Source organism: Podarcis erhardii (assembly GCF_964252035.2).
Source record: "Podarcis erhardii genome assembly, chromosome: 4".
NCBI lineage: Eukaryota > Metazoa > Chordata > Lepidosauria > Squamata > Lacertidae > Podarcis > Podarcis erhardii.
The window spans coordinates 28,240,457-28,260,974 of NC_138508.1; the positions used below are offsets into that span (position 1 = coordinate 28,240,457).

Sequence of the window (20,518 nt, forward strand, 5' to 3'; positions counted from 1 at the left end):
ACAGCATGCATTGACCATTTGACAGCTGCATGCAGCATCGGCCAGCATAGTTTAAAATCTGACATACAATATTGTACATTTTCACTGCTTCATTCAAGACAGCTTTTTTTGGAATCTCTGCCAAATTTCAATTCTGAAATTTTGAGGTTCAAGCTGACCTCAAAATCCATATATCAGGATGTTAAAAGTTGTCAGGTTCCAAAAATCTTGTTTCTTTTCCTTGGGGGGGGGGAGAAGTGTAACCCCACCACTTTTCACACACTTCTGTTCATAATGTCAGTCTTATTCGAAATTACACATATGCCTTTTCTCAGAAAGCTGTGGCACACCCAAACCAAGTTACATTTAGAATTTTACACCCACGTCCCCTTTGCAGCAAGAAATGCAACAGATACAACATGTATTCAGTATACAAGGAATAGCTGCTCTAAATGCACATGAAACTGAAAATAGGCTATTATTTTCAAAATTGTCTGTCACATACTACACAAAGCTGTAAGGAGATCTGGTGCTTTTAAAGGAAAGAAGGGTACATTTGTTATACAAGCATTTGCTATCAACCAACCTATTGTCTTGAGTTGTCCAAGGCTTCAGCAGCTATTTAACAGAATATGGCCAATTTGTATCAACCTGTGACAAGTGATGCTGTCACTCAGTGGTGCCACAGAGAGCTAAGATATCTAATTTATTATTAATGTCTCATTTATTTATTAGTATTGTAGAATCAAAGAATTATCATGCACATGCACAAAAGATTCTATAAAGTATCACTATTTAACTTATAGGCTGCCCTCCATCCAAAGTTCTCAAGGCAGTTTACAAACACACACACACACACACACACACACACACACACAATTAAAATTATAGGATTATCACACTTCTCAAGTTAACACAAGTACAACAGCAGACATAATATGCCCATCACAGCAGTCTCTTAAATAAACCAACACCAATAAAGGCCTGGGTGAACAAATGTGTTTTAACCTAGTGTCAGAAGCCCAATAGTCATAGAGGCCATCCATGCCTCCAGAAGGGATTCCATAGTTGGGGAGGCACTACAAATAAGGCCCAAACATGCCAGTGAGTCCTTGAGAAAGGCCCCCTCCACTGATCTCAGGGTCTGGGTTGGCTAATAGAGGGAAAGATGGTCCACCAAATACTTGGATCCCAAGCTATTTAGGGCCTTTCACACCATTCTTAATATCTTAAATTGGGTCTGGTAATGTATGGGCAGCCTGTGCAGATCTTTGAATCCCACAAAAATGTTCTAATAAGTATTCTAGTAGCAACGTTCTACAATAGCTAAAGTTTCGAGGACTATCTTCTAAGGCAACCACTCACAGACTGCAATGCAGTAATTAACACACAAGTTTACCAGAGCATACAGCTCTGTGGCCTGACTATCTCTTTCTAGGAACAGTAGCTAGCAAACCAATCCAAGTTAGAAGCAACTTGGGCCTCCAATGACAATACTGGATCCAGGAGCATACCCAAGGTACAGACCTGCTCCTCCAGAGACAGGGAGATTCTGCCTAGAGCAGGCTAGTTACTCAATTCCCAAGACACAGGAATCAGCTACCACCAACACCTTCAACTTGTAAGGATTCAATTTCAGTTTGCTGACCCTCATCCAGCCCGTCATTGCTTCCAGACAACAGCTCAGCATCATCACAGCTTCAATCTGTTTCAGGTGGGATGGAGAAGTAGAGGTAGGTATCATCCACATAAGTATGATGAGCCCACCCTGTACTACGGCAGTTGGTCCTGTGGCTTAGCCCTACTCCAGTTCCTATACTTCAGGGGTGCCCAACTCCTAAGAGACTGTGATCAGTTAAAGACTGGCAGTGATCTACCCTCTTTTAGGGGGTTCAGCTCAAAGCTTTTGAGTTTTTTTTAGGAAGGAAAGCCAGTTGTGGGGGGTTCAGGTCAAACTTGTTGAGCTTCTTTTAGGGAGGAGGGAAGGCCCATTTTTGGGGGGTGAAGGGCCAAAATGTTGAGCTTTTTTTAGGGAAGCCAAAGTTGTTCAGCTTCTTTGGGGGGAGCCACTGATCTACCAGTGATCTACCAAAGATGTCCAGTGATCTACCGGTAGATAATGATCTACCTGTTGGACGTGCCTGCTATACTCTATCAGATAACATATGAAAATTGGACCCTGAATGATTCACTAAATAAATTTTCCCCCTTCAGTGCTGGCATCATCAAAACCAGCCCCCTATTATGAAAATCACAGGTTTATTTAACATGGGCCCCAGACTAGAGTCTTATTAGTCTATTTGATAAATCCTGTCATGAGCAAAACTGTCTCAGTCTCCATTGTTAGAAAAATGAAATCTATGTATAGGATCAAAGAGACATTGCACACTGATATGTTTATATTTTAACTACAGAAGCATTTTTGGGAGACAGGGCAGGGCAGGGGAAGTACCTGCACAATTAAGTTGTGGGCACACTATAGATCTCTGCTTGGAGTCTTGAAAGCCATTCCTAAAATAGGAAACACCAGGTTAAGTGGGCCAATGAGCTGACTCCATATAACACAGCTTCAAATGTTCCATTAAATTGATTTTATTAGAACAGCAGTAAAGCATTATGGAATAACAATGTACTTTTAAAGCTCAGACTTTAAAAAAAATTACAAGACATTTACTAGAAGAAAATGAAAGAAATTGAGCCAAAAAATTTTTAATATTCAAGATAGGGTTATTTATCCCATGATTGTACAAGTGCTCAGCTACTGGACAGCAGATTACAAGACTCAAAACTCTAGGCATAGATCTTTAAAGGACTAGCCTCCCAACAACTGATCCCCAACTGAGGTGTAAGTAGGCTTTCTAGGATCTCTTAACTCATTCAAATTAGTCGCCCTCAAGCTGTTTTATACAAATTCTGGACCAAGACAGTCTACCTTTACCTGCTGTTCACAACCCTGAACAAAATAAGATGCACAACAATTTTGCAAGACTCCAGGGCACTCAAGAAGAAATGTGATATCATGACATAGTGCTTGGACTGAAGTGAGTAGGGGAGCAGATACAAAAATCACTCTAAGATCACAAGGGCCTTCAATGATGCTATGCCATTTATCTTCCCCAAATGCTAGCTCATTTGAAGATTACTGAAGCAGGAACATTACAGAGAGTTTCCCATAAGACTTCTAATAATTTCAGATTTTGTAATGGTAACAAACTATATTGTAACAATGAACAGAGGTTTTCCTCTGTCTAAACCTAAGGATGTTTGTAATATCTGCCTCAGCAGTAACAGTTCACAACTTAATTAGTTTTTGATGCATGTACTAAGCCAAGAGCCTTCACCTTCCTCCCTAAATGCATCACAGAAATCACTCAGGGGCTATTTACACTGCAGAGGAAAGAACGATTATGATTATCTACTGCAGTCTAGACCACGGAAGCCTCAGAGTAATGCAATATACATACATACATATACATGCATGCATGCATGCATATACATATGCATTATCACAATGCTACCTGAGATTGCAGCTAAGCCTGGCTAACCTCCACTTAGAGTTCATACATCAGGTGAGGTAATACTGAAGTGATCATTGACACATTTCCAAAGTGCAGGACCTTCCATTAGGATGACCATTGTGTAGATTTTTTGTGTATTGGTCAGGCAGGTAGAGAGAGAGAGAGACTCAATTAAAATAAGTACTGTGGGATTGTGAAGACTAATTAATGTGCCCCTTACTAGTACTGAATTATTATTATCAAAAAGCCTATATTATCAGGCAGATTCAATGAGGAAGATACCAACAATTTTCAAATGGAATATAAAATGAACCAAACCCAGACTTGCCTAAGCATGTGATATGTATAAACTGGAACTGGTCAGAGGTGCACATGTAATTCAGATTGAGTAATCATATGGAATGTATTCAAGAAACACAAATGGAACTAGCAACAAAATGTTGCAATGTGGGCTGTGCCTGTTCAGGGTTCTAGCCAGCCAACTGTGCCCTCTTTCAGAATACTCCAGTCCTCATCTCCCGCCCCCAATCAGACACTCAATGTTCTATAGCCACTAAGTATGCTCAGTGTTTACTGGGATGTTTGGGGGATGCTGTCCCTATTACATGAGGAAGAACGTTTCATGAGGAAGAACTTTGTGACAGTAAGAGCCGTTGGACAGTGGACTCTCCTTCTCTGAAGATTTTTAAGCAGAGGTTTTTGTTGGTGATCTGTCATGGATGCTTTAGTTGAGATTCCTGCATTGCAGGGGATTGGACTAGATGATCTTTGGGGGTACCTTCCAACTTTAATGATTCTATGATTCCATCTGCCTCCCCACAAAAAAACATTTTTTCTGCATTTCTGAAAACTCCAGGGGGTTCCTCCAGGTACAGTGGTACCTCCGGTTGCGGACGGCATCTGTTCCGGAGCTCCAGCTGGATCCTGAGGTTTCCACAACCGGAGGGATCGCTTCTGCGCATGCGCGCATGGCGGTAGCGCGCTTCTGCGCATGTGGCGAAACCTGGAAAAATACTTATGGGTTTGCCGTGTTCACATCCTGAAGGATTTGTAACCAGAGGTACCACTGTAATCACAAACCCTTCCTATTGCTTCTCAGTAGTGTCTAGATGGCTATTTTGTCAGTACTCACTCTCAGGAGCAATTTTGCTACAACAAAAACATATGCTGCAACTTGTTACATGGACTAACAGAAACTTTTGCACGTTACATTACTTGACTTTGAAACTGCTGTGGTCTAGACTAGGGTTTAATTAAGCCTTGTTTGAATGAGGAAAAAAGTTGTGCATGTGGGCAAGAAAGAAGGCAAAAGAGTGTATGCAAATATGGTCTTCTCTACATGCCGCTCTTCTTGTTTGACATTCAGCAACAACAGCCACCATAGCTGTGTAGCAAGTGTGAGGGCAGGGAAAAGTAGTTTGGCCCAGCCTTTAATGCCACCAACCTCACCAGTTCCAGGCTTGAGACAGATAGAGTGTCTCTAGCCCCGCTGTATACAGTGCTTACAGAGTCACAGCATGTGGCTCATCGGTCCCTGAATACCTAAGCAGGACAGAAGCACAGAGCATCAGATTGCAAATCTGTGGCCTAGCTAACATACTGATCTAATCCCAGAATAGCAGGCTCTTCTGTACCACCTCAACCCTTCCCATGACATTGGAAGCACATCTCTACCACTGACTAGAAAGTTTTCTACATACTTTTAGCAATTTTAATACCCATTTTCCAATTCAGAAGACTTAAAAAGCAGGCAAAGCAGGCAAGGGAACATAGCCGAACATATTAAAGAAGCATTTGGTATATAATGCTATAGCCTCCTGTTTAAATTTTTCAAGTTGTGTAACAGAACAAGCTTCACACTAACATAGGCCTCCAATCTTTTTATTAAATGGAGATTTGTATAGCAACAGCAGCACTATGCAACTGTGTGCAACGAGGGAAACTGAATGGGGTATTGTAACAGCAGTATGGCTTGTTTTCCAGAGAGAAAAAAGCTACTTCTGGTAAATATCAGCCACATCATTGTTAAGAGTCATTTATTAAGTCACAAGACCCTGAATTCACAAGCTAGCTTCTTCTCCATTTCAATTTATTTAAGTTTCTGAATCTCTTCCTGCACAAACTTGTCAAATGTATTACTGACTGATCCTATATAATTGAGGAAATGCAGCTTGCACATTTAAAAAAATTATGATAAAACTATAAACAACTTAATCAGAAAAAATCAAGTAGTGTACATAATATAGGCACAAATTAAGAGTGAACATCCAGCTAAAAAAATGGTAAGGCACAACACTTTAGTCTAAAGTATGGAGATCAAACATATGCCTCTAGTACTCGAGTTTGGATAATCAATTTGAACCACTATTAGTCTGGGTCACACATAGTGCTACACAATAGTTTATCATTATGGCTGAAGCCTGCCCAGCAGTTTGTATAGCTTGTTTACAGCCAACAAACCATGATCTGAAGTCATGGTTTGTTGTTTGCTTACAAACCTTGGTTTGTTTTAACTATGGCCTGCTGTTTCATGTGAACACAGTACTCTTTATTAACTATGGCTTATTTGACCACTCCACCCCAGACACTCACCTAACTACAAACAACAGCTGGAAAACAAAAGAAAAGTTTAGAAAAACAAGTCACAGTTTGCTAGATCATCTGTGGGAGAACTTATGATTAACAGATAGTTTTGTTAAGCAAACCATGGGTTAGCATTACAGGCAAAGACCAATTTATGTGAGTCCAATCATGTATGACTGCAACTGTGTGCACTGCACAGAACCCGGGAGTGACTTTTAAAATGGCTAAAATGGCCCTGAAAGAGCCCAGAAAGGATAAAAAAAGGTGTGGACACACGAGCCTTTACAGCTGCAATCCCAGAAGCCCCTACACTGACTGTTGAAACCTGTGGAGAGCTGGAGTTTGAGCAAGTAGGTTTGGAGGGAGCAATTGTGGTGGTGTGTGGCATCTGGTAAGTGCTTTTGGTTTATTAAAGGGTTTTTCAAGAGCTTCCAGAGGTTTAGAGGGTGTTTGCAGGCTTTTCCAATGGTGTTTCACCTGCGTAAATAGGGAGTTGCCTGCATTTGCTAACCAGAGGAAGTGTTACAGTTGAGTAGAGAGATTTCCTGGGAAGTACCAAGCTAACTTCAAAGGGGCAGTATAAAATACTATCTAACTACATGAGATATGAAAAAATTGAAAGGAGATTCAGGTAGCCAAAGCTTGAAGAACTATGGCAAAATCCCTAGAAGACATTGATTAGGATAATTTTAGGGACAATGATCTGCAATAAGATAATGCTGACTATAGTCCGAGAACATTTACCATCCTTCATTGCTCAGTAATGCCCAACAAAATACAATGCCCAAATTGCATCTTTTGGAGCACACCATGAACAAGAATTTATGCTACACTGTGGTGTAGGGAAGTTAGACCAGGACAACAGCCTGGTTCAGAAGGAAATTCCTTGGCTCAAGAAACTCTTGGAGCACATAATTTGGCCCAAAATAGTACATTAAACATAGAATAGGAATGATGAATTGCAGAGGATGATACACACATGACCCCATTGTGTTGATCTTAAGATTACTAAAAAAATTAAAGGCTTTTCAGTATAACTGTGTCAGTGAAATTGTAGTTATTAATATTCAGACAGAGCATAACAGAATGTTTTAAGTGTTGGAACACAGTTTGGTTTTCTTAGCTTATTCATTTGAAGTCAGTTTCCTAGACCCCAGGCATAAGAAATCTGGGTCAGAAAGCACAAAGTGTACAGCTAGCTACTCCAACAGAACAAACAGCTACAAGCAAAAAAGCTACAAAAGGGTCTTTATCAAAACATTTTAAATAAATGCAGTCAAGCATGTTAGAAATTCTTAGAACTCCAACAGGTTAAGTTATAGTCTCTTCAGAAGGTTCATACAAGTTTAACAGTTTTAGCAGGTGTTGGGTTTTTTTAAAAATACTTTCTCTGCACTCTTGTTATATCCATTCCTCACATACAAGATCTATTCCCACATCCACTCTGCTGAAAAAACAGCTTGCTGCTATGTGTTTAGAGGGGGGATATGTGGCAAGTGATTTTTCTGTCCTCACTGGGATAGCTCAGTCAGTAGAGCATGAGACTCAATCTTAGGGATGTGGGTTCCAGCCCTACGTTGGGCAAAAGATTCCTGCATTGCAGGGGTTTGGACTAGATGATCCTCGTGATCCTTTCCAACTCTACAATTTTATGGTTCTGTTATTCCTCCCTCCTTACCACAGTCAGTAACTATGTTCTTGAAATAGAAGAGCTCAAGAAAGAGAGAGAAGGGCTGTTGAACCATGGTTCTCAACTATGTGCTCAAACCACATGAGATTGCATTCATCCTTCATATGGTTTAGAACTATCAATTGCTACAAGATATGATGACTATATGCCAGCTCCAGAATCAGAGCCGAGTATGTCTGCATATAAGTTACTACAGAACAACTGTGGGAGACAGCATTCATGTCTTGGGGCTTCCCACAGACATCTGGTTGACCACTCTGGGAAACAGGATGCTGAAGAAGACATGGTACAATGGTGCCTTGGGTTACAAACATTTCAAGTTACAGACTCCGCTAACCCTTAGTAGTACCTTGGGTTAAAAACTTTACCTCAGGATGAGAACAGAAATCATGTGGCAGTGATGCAGCAGCGGGAGGCCCCATTAGCTAAAGTGGTACCTCAGGTCCCAGATTCAATCAGTGACACCTCCATTTTTTAATAAAAAGACTCAAAGGCTTCTGCTTAAGACTTTTGCAAGCTGCTGTCTGAAGAAGTGAGAAAGGTGAGCATCATTAGCTCAAAGCAGCCAACCTGGCAGACTTAATTATGTCTCTGAGTTGCAGCCCCTCCTCCCCCATTCCAAACAGTAACTTTCTGCTTCATAATTGTCAACTGCTTCAGGGCTACCCTTAGAAGCATTAAAAGGAGTGCTATAGGCCATCTAATGCAACCCCTTGCCCTCTGCAGGAAATTCAAAGCTAGAGAATTCCCAACAGATGGCTACCCGGCCTCTGCCTGAATAACTCCTGCAAGGGAGAGCAACCACTATCTCATGTAATTAGTTTCATTATTTAACTGCTCACCATTAAGAAGTTTCTCCAAATGTCCATTATTGAATTTCAGTCTTGAACTGCAGTCCTGACCCCTCAATCAACTACTTAGGCAAGGTTGCACATGGTTCCCTTTATCAGAGAAGACAAAATAGGAGTTGGGCAGTTCTGCCTTCACTGAATAAACTCTCTCCAAACCATTTGGCTGCATTTTTTTATTGTCTTGTGAATTTTCCTGCAAGGTTGATTGGGTGGAGGGGCTTTAAGCATCACAGACAAATGGGAAATGAAACACTGTGGCAAAAATATAACAAGGCGGCTTATGGGGAAATAAGTGGATGTGAAGGAGGAAATGCTATATTGAGAATGCTTCTTTTTATATTAGTGTTCAGAGTTGGGGGTGGGATTGCTTCCTATATGTGAGAATAAAATATTTTAGCTTTTCAATGATTACTGTTTTTCCACCCTAGATATAGCCATTATTTGAATTAGACATATTCAATTATGAAGTTATTTCACAGCCAACAACAAATTTACAAATTTTCTTGCATAATATTGTTCATCTATTTCCAAATACAGTTATTAAGCAGAATCAAGCACCCAGTGGTTTCTTTGTACCTCTTTACCTATTCAGGTTTTTTAAAGAAAATTTCTCTCAAAGCTCAGTATATTCAAAATATGGTGGTGGGCCTTTGGCAACTTCCATGTTCCAAACGATCTTTAACCAGCATCAACCAAGCACTTTACATTGCCTTATTTGCCTTACATTGCCTTATTTCTGAGGTTTTGTTTTTTCACTCACCATCATGCAAAAAGCAATCGAAAATCCATCTGAATTTCCAGTCTAAGTTGGAAAACACAATTTCAAGACTGCTTCCTGTTCTGTTAGAGTAATCATTCAAACTACAAGGTTCTAGACAACAATATAGAACAAGCACTGCCAGGTTACACGGCAAACAATTCCAATTCCTAGTCAGATTATTCTTACATCATTGTTTATAGTTGAAGTAAAGAAGTCCAGAATATAAGGTCTAGTATGACCACAGTTTTGACAGTTCAGTGTTTGCTGTTAAAGAAATGCTCTCAACTTCCATGTTTCCAAGATTTGATCAAACAGAGATCTCAACAGATAACTTGATCGAAATCTTTTAGAAATCTTTTAAGGTACTGTTCTGTGAAACTTGAGAGGCTCCTTTTTAGAAAGTGATATTAGTGGCATTAAAATTTAAGATCTCTATTATTGAAGCTATATTGAAGCTATTTTCAGGTTACCTTGCAAAACAGATTCTTTCAGTTCAAGCCCCAATGACTCCAACAATAATTAAACCATGAATTTAAGATTTCTCAATAATTCTGCAAAGAAAAGCACTTGAGCAAGGCATTGACACTAATCAAAATTTACACACAAGCACAATCCAGCCAAAATTAGGAGTTTAATATCTCAATAATTTCAGTTACATTTATTTCAAAAAGAGTTAACATACATTACAGTGATGTCCAAACTTTTTTCAAAGAGGGCCAGACTTGATGAAGTGAAGGGGCATGAGGGCTGCCCAAAGGGCCAACCAAAGTTATTGAGCTTTTCTTTGGAATGAAGTTGTTGAGGTGGGTTTTTTTTAGGATTTCACCTCTGGATATAAACTGCCACAGGGGCCAGATTAAACCAACCGGCGGGCCTGATTAGACCCCCAAAACCGACTTTGGACATGCCTGATATACAAGCTTAACTCTTAAATGAATTGGGCTTTGGCTGGATTGCATCTTGCTTCATTTCCGGTTAGCAAATGTTTCAGTACATACAGCCAACACAACTATATAGTAAGCTTGAGTGTGTTAGTGTGTGAACACACCCAACCAACAAAAGCTGGCCTAGTTCACATGACAACTTAATTCAAAATATGGTTTACTGTGACCATGCAAATGTGCAGGCTCCTGGAGAAGTTTCTAGTTCCTGTACCAAAGTTTGGCTTAGTGTGCTGTCTGAACCCAGGGCTTGTAGTTAGTAAGTAAAGAGATCAACTACAAGCCTGGGTTTGGACAACATGCTAAAGCATTGGGGTGGTGGGGAAGACTGCTGCAAGCAATATGTTGTGTAAATTAAGCCACATGATATCTGATTCACTTTAGCTCATTATTCAGGTACCTGAAGAGTACATCTGATCTCATGAGATCCAGAAAGTCCTCTCAACATCATACAGAGTGCAGCAGTATTTATACACTGATTATGAATCAAGGCAATCAAGAGTCACGTGGCTTGATTTCCATAAGTCTTAAATAAAAAACAAGCATAATTCTGATCCACATAAAATCTTATCTGCTCCACTAGCCTTAAGAGAAAAATTGGTGTGCTGTGCCAGCTTGCATATACAACTACAATAGCTGCCGTCCAACAGTAATAAAGGTCTGGGTTTTTAGAACATTTCATTATGCATATACTTATGTATTATAGTGCACAATAATTCAAAGAATTGTAGAGTTGGAAGGGCTCACAAGGATCATCTAGTCCAAACCCCTGCAATGAAGGAATCTTTCACCCAAAGTGGAACTGGAACCCATGACCCCGAGATTAAGAGTCTCATGCTCTAGCAATTGAGCTATCCCAGCTTGCTCTTCAGGAAAGACAAGATGAAAAATACAAATACAAGAAAAAAAATCACTATCAGATTAAAAGGGATCTATGACAACCAAGATGAACCATAAAAGTTCATGTTGCTTCAGGACAGAGGATTTAATGACATGTGGTCTGTCTGTCTCTCCTCTCACTCTTTAAAAAATCTACTTCTAAAACCAACTGAGCAATCATATACTTTTTATTCACACATTTTACAGACTTTGTTCTCTCAGGGCCAAGCACAAAAGGAATAACCTGCAGGCAGGGCATGCTTTCGTCCCACTTACCAAAGCGCGCTCACCACAGGGGGAAAACTGTAAGCAGAAAAGGGCAATGTCACTTCTATATGGCATTAGGAAGGTCAAAATACAGATAGAAGTAGCTACATGGTTTTGAACAATTAGATGTCTCAAGAAGGCTACAAAAAAGCAGTTCCAGCCACAGTCTTCTTTAACAGTAAGCCTTGAAAAATAAGAGCAATACCCCTGTAGATCATTTATTACTTTGCCACAGCCATAGGACAATTTTGATTCCAGAGCTGTATTCTTTCTCATAAGGTTCAATGGCTGAGATCATGATTCTACATAGACAAACCCCTGATGTTAGTGCAACTTACTTCCAAAACATGTTTTAAGACTGCAACATTAGCGCTTTAGGTTTACCATCCCACACATATACTAGTGTCAAGGAACGGCTGGTGAAATATCCTATTTACTCATTTGGAAAGAAAATTTCTTGTCCCTAGAAAGACGCTGACTTTCACAATTATTTGTTGACTGTTCATTAATGTCAGTGCAGCTAGCTCTAATGGAGGTAACTTGCTGAACAGTTACAAAGTACAAACCATATTGCCAGATTTAAGCAAAATTTTCAGTGCAGTCTTTCCCACTAATAAAAAGGTATTTGATGCTTATATGAAGCTTTTAAAAAGTTCCAACACACTTGATGAAAAGCAAAGATGAAAGGTTACAATGCCAACAGAAATATTCCATGTAAAATCGGTAGAAACAAATGGAACTGTAGAACATACTTTGACTACTACAGAGATACAGTGTAATCAAACAATGAATAACAACAGAACATTTCAAGGGAATATGCTTGTTTCTTGAAGATTAATCAATAATACAACATACACAGGGGTTATATTCCAGGGATCGCGCATAAAGCCAAAATTGTGTTTAGTCAAAACACATTGGGTACAATGATGGGTAGGATGGCCAAACTCGTTTCCCCCACCTTTTTTAAAAAAAGTTTTTGGCCAAATGTGTACAGCTGAATGTGCAAATGTTAAATGCTCGTAAGTTGCAGGCTTACTGTACTATGTTCCTTTTTGGCAACTTTGCTAGCTATGTTTGGTCTGGAAATGCAAGTTCTCAAACATTGAATACTTGTTTAAGTCCTGTCAAAACAAAGGACACCACTCTATGTTTGATAGCATCTATTCTACAGGGCCATCCATGCCACCATTCATTATGTTAGTTAGAAGGAGACAAAGGCTAGCCACATATCAGTCTAGGCAAGTTCAGGCATAGACTTCCCAAGACTGTTCCTGGAGAAGCTAAAATTACATTGGTCTTAGACCTCATGAACTTCTCTCTTTCTTCTCCCAGGGTTTTTTTAAAAAGCAGATTTCCCACAAATTCAGTCAGAAACTTTTTAAAAAGCCAAATGCACACAAATTGTTTTTTCTCTTTCCTTACATCCTATTTTAGTGGCCATTTCTCCATAGCAGTTATTATCTACTATACAGTAACTAACAGGTCAATCCAATGGCCTTGCAACAATATAAATCCTAACTCAGTGACAATTACACCAGTGCAAAGGTCACTGGATCATTCTGAAAGTTATTATCTATTCCTGCTGCTTCATCAAACTCATGCTGCTATAACTGGTAGCTGTCAGTTTTCACCAAGACTGGGGGGGGGGGGGTTTAAGCAGAACTCAGCTGGTGGCTTAAAGTAGTCCATGTTACGCTGCAGTCAGTAGGGACTGCATGGCAGATTTTCAGTACAGTGGTACCGCGGGTTAAGAACTTAATTCGTTCCAGAGGTCCGTTCTTGACCTGAAATGGTTCTTAACCTGAGGTGTGCTTTCGCTAATGGGGCCTTCTGCTGCCGCTGCGCTGCTGGTACGCAATTTCCGTTCTTATCCTGGGGCAAAGTTCTTAACCTGGAGCAACCACTTCCTGGTTAGCAGAGTTTGTAACCCGAAGTGTCTGTAACCCAAGGTACCATTGTACTGCCTTCTGTTAGATCTCAGAGGAAACAATGCGACTCCTGACACCATACGGTATTAAGTGTTTGTTTATTTGTGGCCTCAGGGGTGAGGGGCATATATATGGGTTAAAAAAGAAAAAGAAAAGCAGGATAGCTGCTGCCACCTCTGTTGCTGCTAAAAACATCCCAGTAGAGTGCCAAACACAGACCATGGTTTGTGCTTGTCCTAGCTAGCTAACAAGGAACTCTGAAAACCATCTCCAGCACTTACAGTTTTCTGCCCCAAGTGTCTTCTGGCTCAGTCCTTCAGCCCTGGTTCTGCTAGGTTCATACAGTAATGTTTCACTGTTAGTTCTCTCTCAGTTTAGAAAAATATAACTTGATAGACCCCAACTCTTTCTTCAGGGCCTGCAGGGTTCTCATCCTTCCTTCTCCAACCCAATTTCTCTCAATTTACAGCAGCTGAAGCAAAAGGTTAGTTAGAGACTCTTAGACTGACAGGAAGTAGGCCCAACAAACTGAACTAGGCAGGCCGAGGTGCACAAGGCCTCTAGAAAAACAAAAATACAACAAGATATGATTTTATATTTTGAACCTTTTCAGATATTTCCAGGTCTACCTGAAAACATCTTTGAATGAAACAAATAACTGATACTTGCCCTTGCATACATTTAAAAAAAATTCTGCAAGAATAAACTCTGCACAAGTTGCTTCTTCAGCCAGGTGATCCAGTGGAGTCAAATCAAAGTCAGAGTCAGACTGGCAGCCATGTTCAGCATGCTTTGCAATTGGCAAGATTGTCTGCTCAGTCCCCTCAGCCAGAGTATTTTGTACTGTCTCTTCAAATTATACAAATTCCTTCCAGTAGCACCTTAAAGACCAACTAAGTCAGTTCTTGGTATGAGCTTTCGTGTGCATGCACACTTCTTCAGATCTGAAGAAGTGTGCATGCACACGAAAGCTCATACCAAGAACTGACTTAGTTGGTCTTTAAGGTGCTACTGGAAGGAATTTGTTTTGTTTTGACTATGGCAGACCAACACGGCTACCTATCTTCAAATTATGAATATTTACTTACAGACAATGAGTTGGATCCATACTTAGTCATGGGTCAATTCCAAGAATGATTATGGCTGCAACCCTATACTCACCTCAAAGTAAACCCCACTGAAGTAGCGCTTACTTCTGAGTAAACATGAATACGCCTGTGCTGTCAGTTTGGTTCTAACCCAGTATGATTCCTATTCACCTCCTAAAAATAAATAGCTCTGCTAAATATCTAGCAGTTCTTCCCTCAAAGTTACATGCCCTTAGTTGTTTCTGCACAGGAAAACTTGTATCTCTGTTCCAGCCTATTAATAAAAGGAAAGGAGAGATGAAGAGGAAAGATGAGATTTACTAGGTTTTAAGAACAGCCTAGGGAACTCAGAAGTCTGTAATAAATATAAGAAGTTATGTGTGACATCTAAGCAGTTTAACAAGAATATACATAGTGAGAGACTTAAGTCTCTTCTAGTTAACATTCCAAAAGCACTGTTGCTTCACTCATACAATGACCAAAGTTACCCTTTAAATAAGCAATATATATAGGAAAACACAAATTCTATATTACATAAAATATAGATGCCTAGATATTGTAAATTTACTGAACAAAATTTATGTACCGCTCAATTGTAAATAAAACCTCTAAGCTGTTGATAAAGAATGCTCTATTTTTCTGTTAATTAACATATTCTAGTGATTGGCAAAGCAATCCAAACCGTAGCTGATCAGCATTGGGAAATGACACAGCAGCATAGCCACTGCCACATCTGCAGCCCCGTCCCTTATGCCAGTCAGGGCACAATGCAAGGTGGGAGCGTCCTGAAGCTGGTATAACAACTGAGGTCAGATCGGGCCTGATGCCATCAAGTGGAAGTGGAGATGGGCCCAAAACACAGAAATGGACATGGAACTGACATAGAATCACCCACTGAAACAAAAGAAATCAGCTGAGTGCTAGAGTTTATCTGGTGGCTTTAAAAATGAAACCAGCAAGTATTACCTTAAGTTAGCAATGTTTCTATTGGAGAGATTCACAAGTACATTAAAATTTGGCCGTTCAGAATGCAGTAAGAAAATAGGCTTGAATGCTAGGATTCAGGGGTGCAAACCTGAATGACATATGGGGGGCAGGTAAGGCCTGCCCCATATAATCAATCATAAGACATGACACACACACACACCATTTGAATGGCAATGCCCATAAACTTTGGGGGGCCCAGGCCCCCTCAAATATTTTATTGGGGGGCCAAAGGGACCAAGGCCCCTAGGATTTGGCTCCTATGCTAACATCTATGCTGCTCACCGAATTTGTCTTTTCAGCGTCCCTTGCACCTAAATTTATACTCTAAGGTTGGGAAACTCACTGAAACAAAATTGCTACAGAAGGACTGTAGCCATTAAGCAAGATCAGCAAAAAAATGTTATTTTTTGCATGTGTAGAAATGCCTTATGCTTGTGCAAAAAGAGCAGAAGTATCCAACCCTAAAAAGAAGTAAACTAAAATGGAAAGTTGTTTGAAACTACTGTGAAATAAACACTTTTCTACTCAATGTATCAAGATTTAATTCCAACTATTCAAATCTAAATCACAATCTATGATGAAAAAATAGCCTTCACAAATTTATAAAAGTATCATTTCTCACTACTTAGCTATACAAAATGCTACAGAAAGGTTCCACATTTACAGATGATTCAGCAGCACAGACGGTGAAACACTTAATTCTTGAATTTTGAACTGATCAATTTTTATACTCTATATTTGAGGTTTAATGGCATGCCTCTTCTAGGACCCAGCTGGTATATTAGCCTCTGCCTACTCGCAGCTTAATCTGCCAGCTTCATTTGAATTCAGATGGCAAACCAAAGCTGTTTCTAAAGCCAGCCTTGTCTTTAGAAGCCAAGGTCCATGGCTGCTCACACAGGTAAATATTATCAGAAACTTCCTTCATTTTACTCACATACAGAAAACTGACATAAAGTGATTTTCTCTAGGGTCAAGGTCGGAAAATTAAATGTTTGTCACTAATTGAGGAACTTATAAGGGACATGTTTGTTTTTATGAAAATCTGCGTTGGTATTAATTATAGGTAATGAAGGGGACTGTTTTAAAAAGTTTAATGCAGAGCTTTGTTTTGCATGAATATTCATCAGTATTTTGTGATATAAAAACAAAACCTAGACCTCTAATAAACTCTGTTACCAAAATTTGTCTGTGTTCTTCCCAATTAACTAAAACAATCAAATCTGATATACCTATATAACCCAAGACACCTTGATTACTAGGAAAATCTAAAAATGAAAAATTCATATACAACCCTCAATAAAAGATAACTTAGGGGTTACTCAAGAGCAAAGTTTCTCATACACATAACTTAATGTAATGAAAGTGCCTCTATTGGCTAGATTTCTATATTTTGGCCAGCTTCATCTGGATAGCTTCATCCAAGCTCCACTCTACCCCAAACCAAAGCCCATCTAAAGTAGCCTGCTTAACCAATGAACAGTACACATATGCCATTTCTTTGAATATTCCTTCCGTCCCAGCCAGAAGGGGACCAATTACAGAGTTTCACTCAATCAAGCCTTGTCTAGACTGGCTCTCTTTGCTCTCATTGCCTCCACTTCCCACAGATACCACTACTGATTTAAAATCACCCAGTGACACCCTCATTGCTGAATTACACCATATCCACTTGACAACCCCACCCACAACTCCCCTCTTATTACATTATAAATTACACAAGATAGCTCTTCCTTCAACTTCTGCGCACTGTAACTGTTTAATAAAGTAGGGATGTTTTGCTCAATGGGTGAAGTATGGATGGGGAAATGGGTGGCTGAGAAATGTGCTACTGCTCCTTAAAACAGTTACAGTTCCAAGACAGAGCAAAGTTAAGGAGGTGGGGCTGGTGGGAGATGTGAAAAGGCAATAATGGATACAGCAGCTGAGCAGAACAGTGGTAGGAAAAGGTTAAGAAACTCTTGGCGACAATGAATTTTGAGAGCCTTTGATAGGGAAACAGGAGGCAATGTGGAAATGCTGGGCTGTTGCAAAGAGTTGGTGAAGAACTCTGAGATTTCCTCACTCTTACAGCTGGCCAGTGGTAAGGGAGATAATAACACAGTGAGGAAATGCCAGTCACAGGGTGCCACAAAGGAGTTCAGAATATTGGTCGGGCTATGAGGAGTCAGTAAGAAATATGACAAACTTTGCTTGATCATCAATCTGTGAAGCAACTTGAAAATTAATTGTGGATTTGTTTGTTTTTTAAAGTATGATTTAATAACCAGTGACTGACTCGAGGTCACCTGGTAAATTTCTGAAATATGGATCTGAAATAGCTGGTCTCTCCTGCCCTAGCCAAACATTAACCATTACACCACACTGGATTTCAAAAGCATTGCTAACCACATACATAAGCATATCTAGTTTATCCAAATTAACTATAGCTTTGATATTTAGGCTATTTTGCAAACTACAGCAGACCAGCAATTCCAGTAGCTTTATCATAGTTTGACAGTAATTTGCTTAAAGTTTTAGGGAAGAAGAGCAAAAGAAGTGGGAGTAAGAAAGTAAAATTGATAACATATAATGCTAAGCAAGCAAAGTAGTGGCAAATTACAAATCCCTCTCTTATCACATGAGAGAAAATTATGACCGAGAGGAAATCATTGTTATAGCACTGAGCACTGTTTTGTAACTAGCCAAGTAAAAAATCAGAGGACCTTCCATATGAGAAAAAGCTCAAGCACTTCAAGCTTTTTAGCTTAACAAAAAAGATACAATGGATGACATGAGTTTATAAATTTACAGAGAATTCTCCCAATCTCAGGGTCACCAAATCAAATTGATGGGGAAAAGGAAAGATACTAAAAATGGAAGCACTTCAAACAACAACAACAACAAATTACTGTAGCTATGGAATTCACTACCAAGATTTGTGCCACTAGCTTTGAAGGGTTTAAAAGTGGCTGAGAACCCATGAAGGATAGGTCTAAACAGAAACTAAGTTATGGGGCAGTATGCCATTAAGTACAAATTTCTCTTCAGCGACAGCAGGGGAGGAATACTGGTTTCATGCGCTGGCTTCCCAGAAGCATTTGTTAGGCCATAGTGAAAAACAGGATGCTGAATTAGATGGACTTTGGTTTCATTTTCAAATAAGTGATAAATAATATAGTCACTTCCTATAAAACCATTACATTTATTATTTCAATTCATCTTTTAATGCTTCCTCTTCAATGAGTCCAAAAAACAACACTATGCCAAAAATAATTAGTGCTGGGTACAATAACAAATTGACAAAGATGCAATTTCAATCTTCATATGCAAGCGTTTGTATTGTAGGTGGTTTTCTATGAAATCTTTAAATTTCAACATTGCAGCACTTTTAAGTACTAATAGATAATATGAACAATCTTAAACCATGCATTCTATCCCTAAATCTGCCCCAAAACCTTTACAAATAACAGCCTAGATATGAAGGATTTTCTTGCCACATATGAACTACATAGCATACATCCAGCTACCAAATCAACTTAGCAGCTGGTCAAAGTTCTGTTCATTTCGCTCTGAAGGTGAGTGAGGCTTACAGATTACTGACGCTCAGCTTAAAATATTATATACCAAAACTAATTACTGGGAAAAGGGGAGGTAGCTACGGATGATACCTATGTTTATAGCACCCCACTCACATTTTAAGAATCTTCCAAATTAATAGTTAATTCATCAAGACCACTGAAATAAAGATTTCCTCCTATTGCCTATCTCTGACACCAATAAATTAACACCCAACACTTCTCTAGACACAACAGTACTGCAGATAAAACCATAATTTGCATGGTAAAGGTGCTGGCAGCTTCCTTTTAGTGGTTGGAAGCATGCCTCCATTGAGAAAATGTTCCAGTTACAGATAGGTAGCCGTGTTGGTCTGCCATGGTCAAAACAAAATAAAAAAATTCCTTCCAGTAGCACCTTAAAGACCAACTGAGTTAGTTCTAGGTATGAGCTTTCGTGTGCATGCTTCGTATCTGAAGAAGTGTGCATGCACACGAAAGCTCATACCTAGAACTAACTCAGTTGGTCTTTAAGGTGCTACTGGAAGGAATTTTTTTATTTTGTTTTGAGAAAATGTAACTGTCTTTCAGTATAAATGTGCAGACACAATAATGAAGTTCAGGGAACTTCAAATGGAATCAATTCAAGTTTTGTTAGGCTCCTATCTTTTATCAACATCCTCTTGCTACATCAACAATACACCATATTTTAGGTATGTCTGGAATTTAGTTTACAGCAATCACGATATGTAAATAAAATGTAAATGATAGAGGATTACGTTAATCACTGTAGGACTAATGTTTTGAAATATTTAGCTAAATAAATGACTGCAGTTGAAGGAGGAAGTCAAACATGACTGAAAAGAAAGATCAAAGATTTCAGCATACCAAAGCCATGCCCACTTATTTTTAAGCAAAATTATTAAGAGTCCATCACTGCAATTACATATTAAATGAGGGGATAGAGTAGTAGAAGTGTGAAGCACCATCCACCACAATTTGATTAGATCAACTTATTTGGTGCCCTACAACAACCTCTGACATCACATCATGGGGAAGCGACAAAAGCACTGTGGTAAAACATCTGCTTTATGTGCAGAAGGTCACAGGTTCAATCCCCAGCATCTCCAGGTACAGCTGAGATGGAATCCTGCCTGAAATCTACTGCCCATCAGTGTAGACAAAACTAAGCTAGATGGACCAAGTCTGACTTAGTGTAAGGCAGTTTCCTATGTTCTGTAATGGTCATGTATGTGTATGTGTGTGCATGTGTTGATTGGGTCATCCATATAACCTTTATGATCTCAAGTTGCTTTCCCTCCTTTTATATGGGGGGGGGGACCTGTTAGTATACATGATAAGAATTTCCCTGTTTTATTTCACATATCTGTACTCTTACCCAAGCCTGAAAATATGTAAGTTTCAAAAACTGTTTTAACAATTGCTTTACATTTCCTCAAATGATAAAAGCAATGAGATTTTATAAGACAGGAGCTCTCTGAATGTGATGT

At 39.4% G+C, this 20,518-nt stretch overlaps 1 protein-coding gene across 3 annotated transcripts in view; it reads right to left on the reverse strand.

The window, feature by feature from the left end:
* Positions 1-20,518, reverse strand: part of UBL3 (ubiquitin like 3) — a 50,556-nt gene that overhangs the window by 16,108 nt on the left and 13,930 nt on the right. The window contains exon 3 of one of the 3 annotated variants that reach the window (XM_081860866.1): positions 11,478-11,504. The exons of 1 other annotated variant lie outside the window; for it this stretch is intronic. In XM_081860866.1, the coding sequence (XP_081716992.1) occupies positions 11,478-11,504 (27 nt within the window). Of the gene's footprint in view, positions 1-9,381; positions 9,403-11,477; positions 11,505-20,518 lie in introns of those variants that run through there. One more of the 3 variants, XM_081860868.1, reaches the window with a different exon arrangement.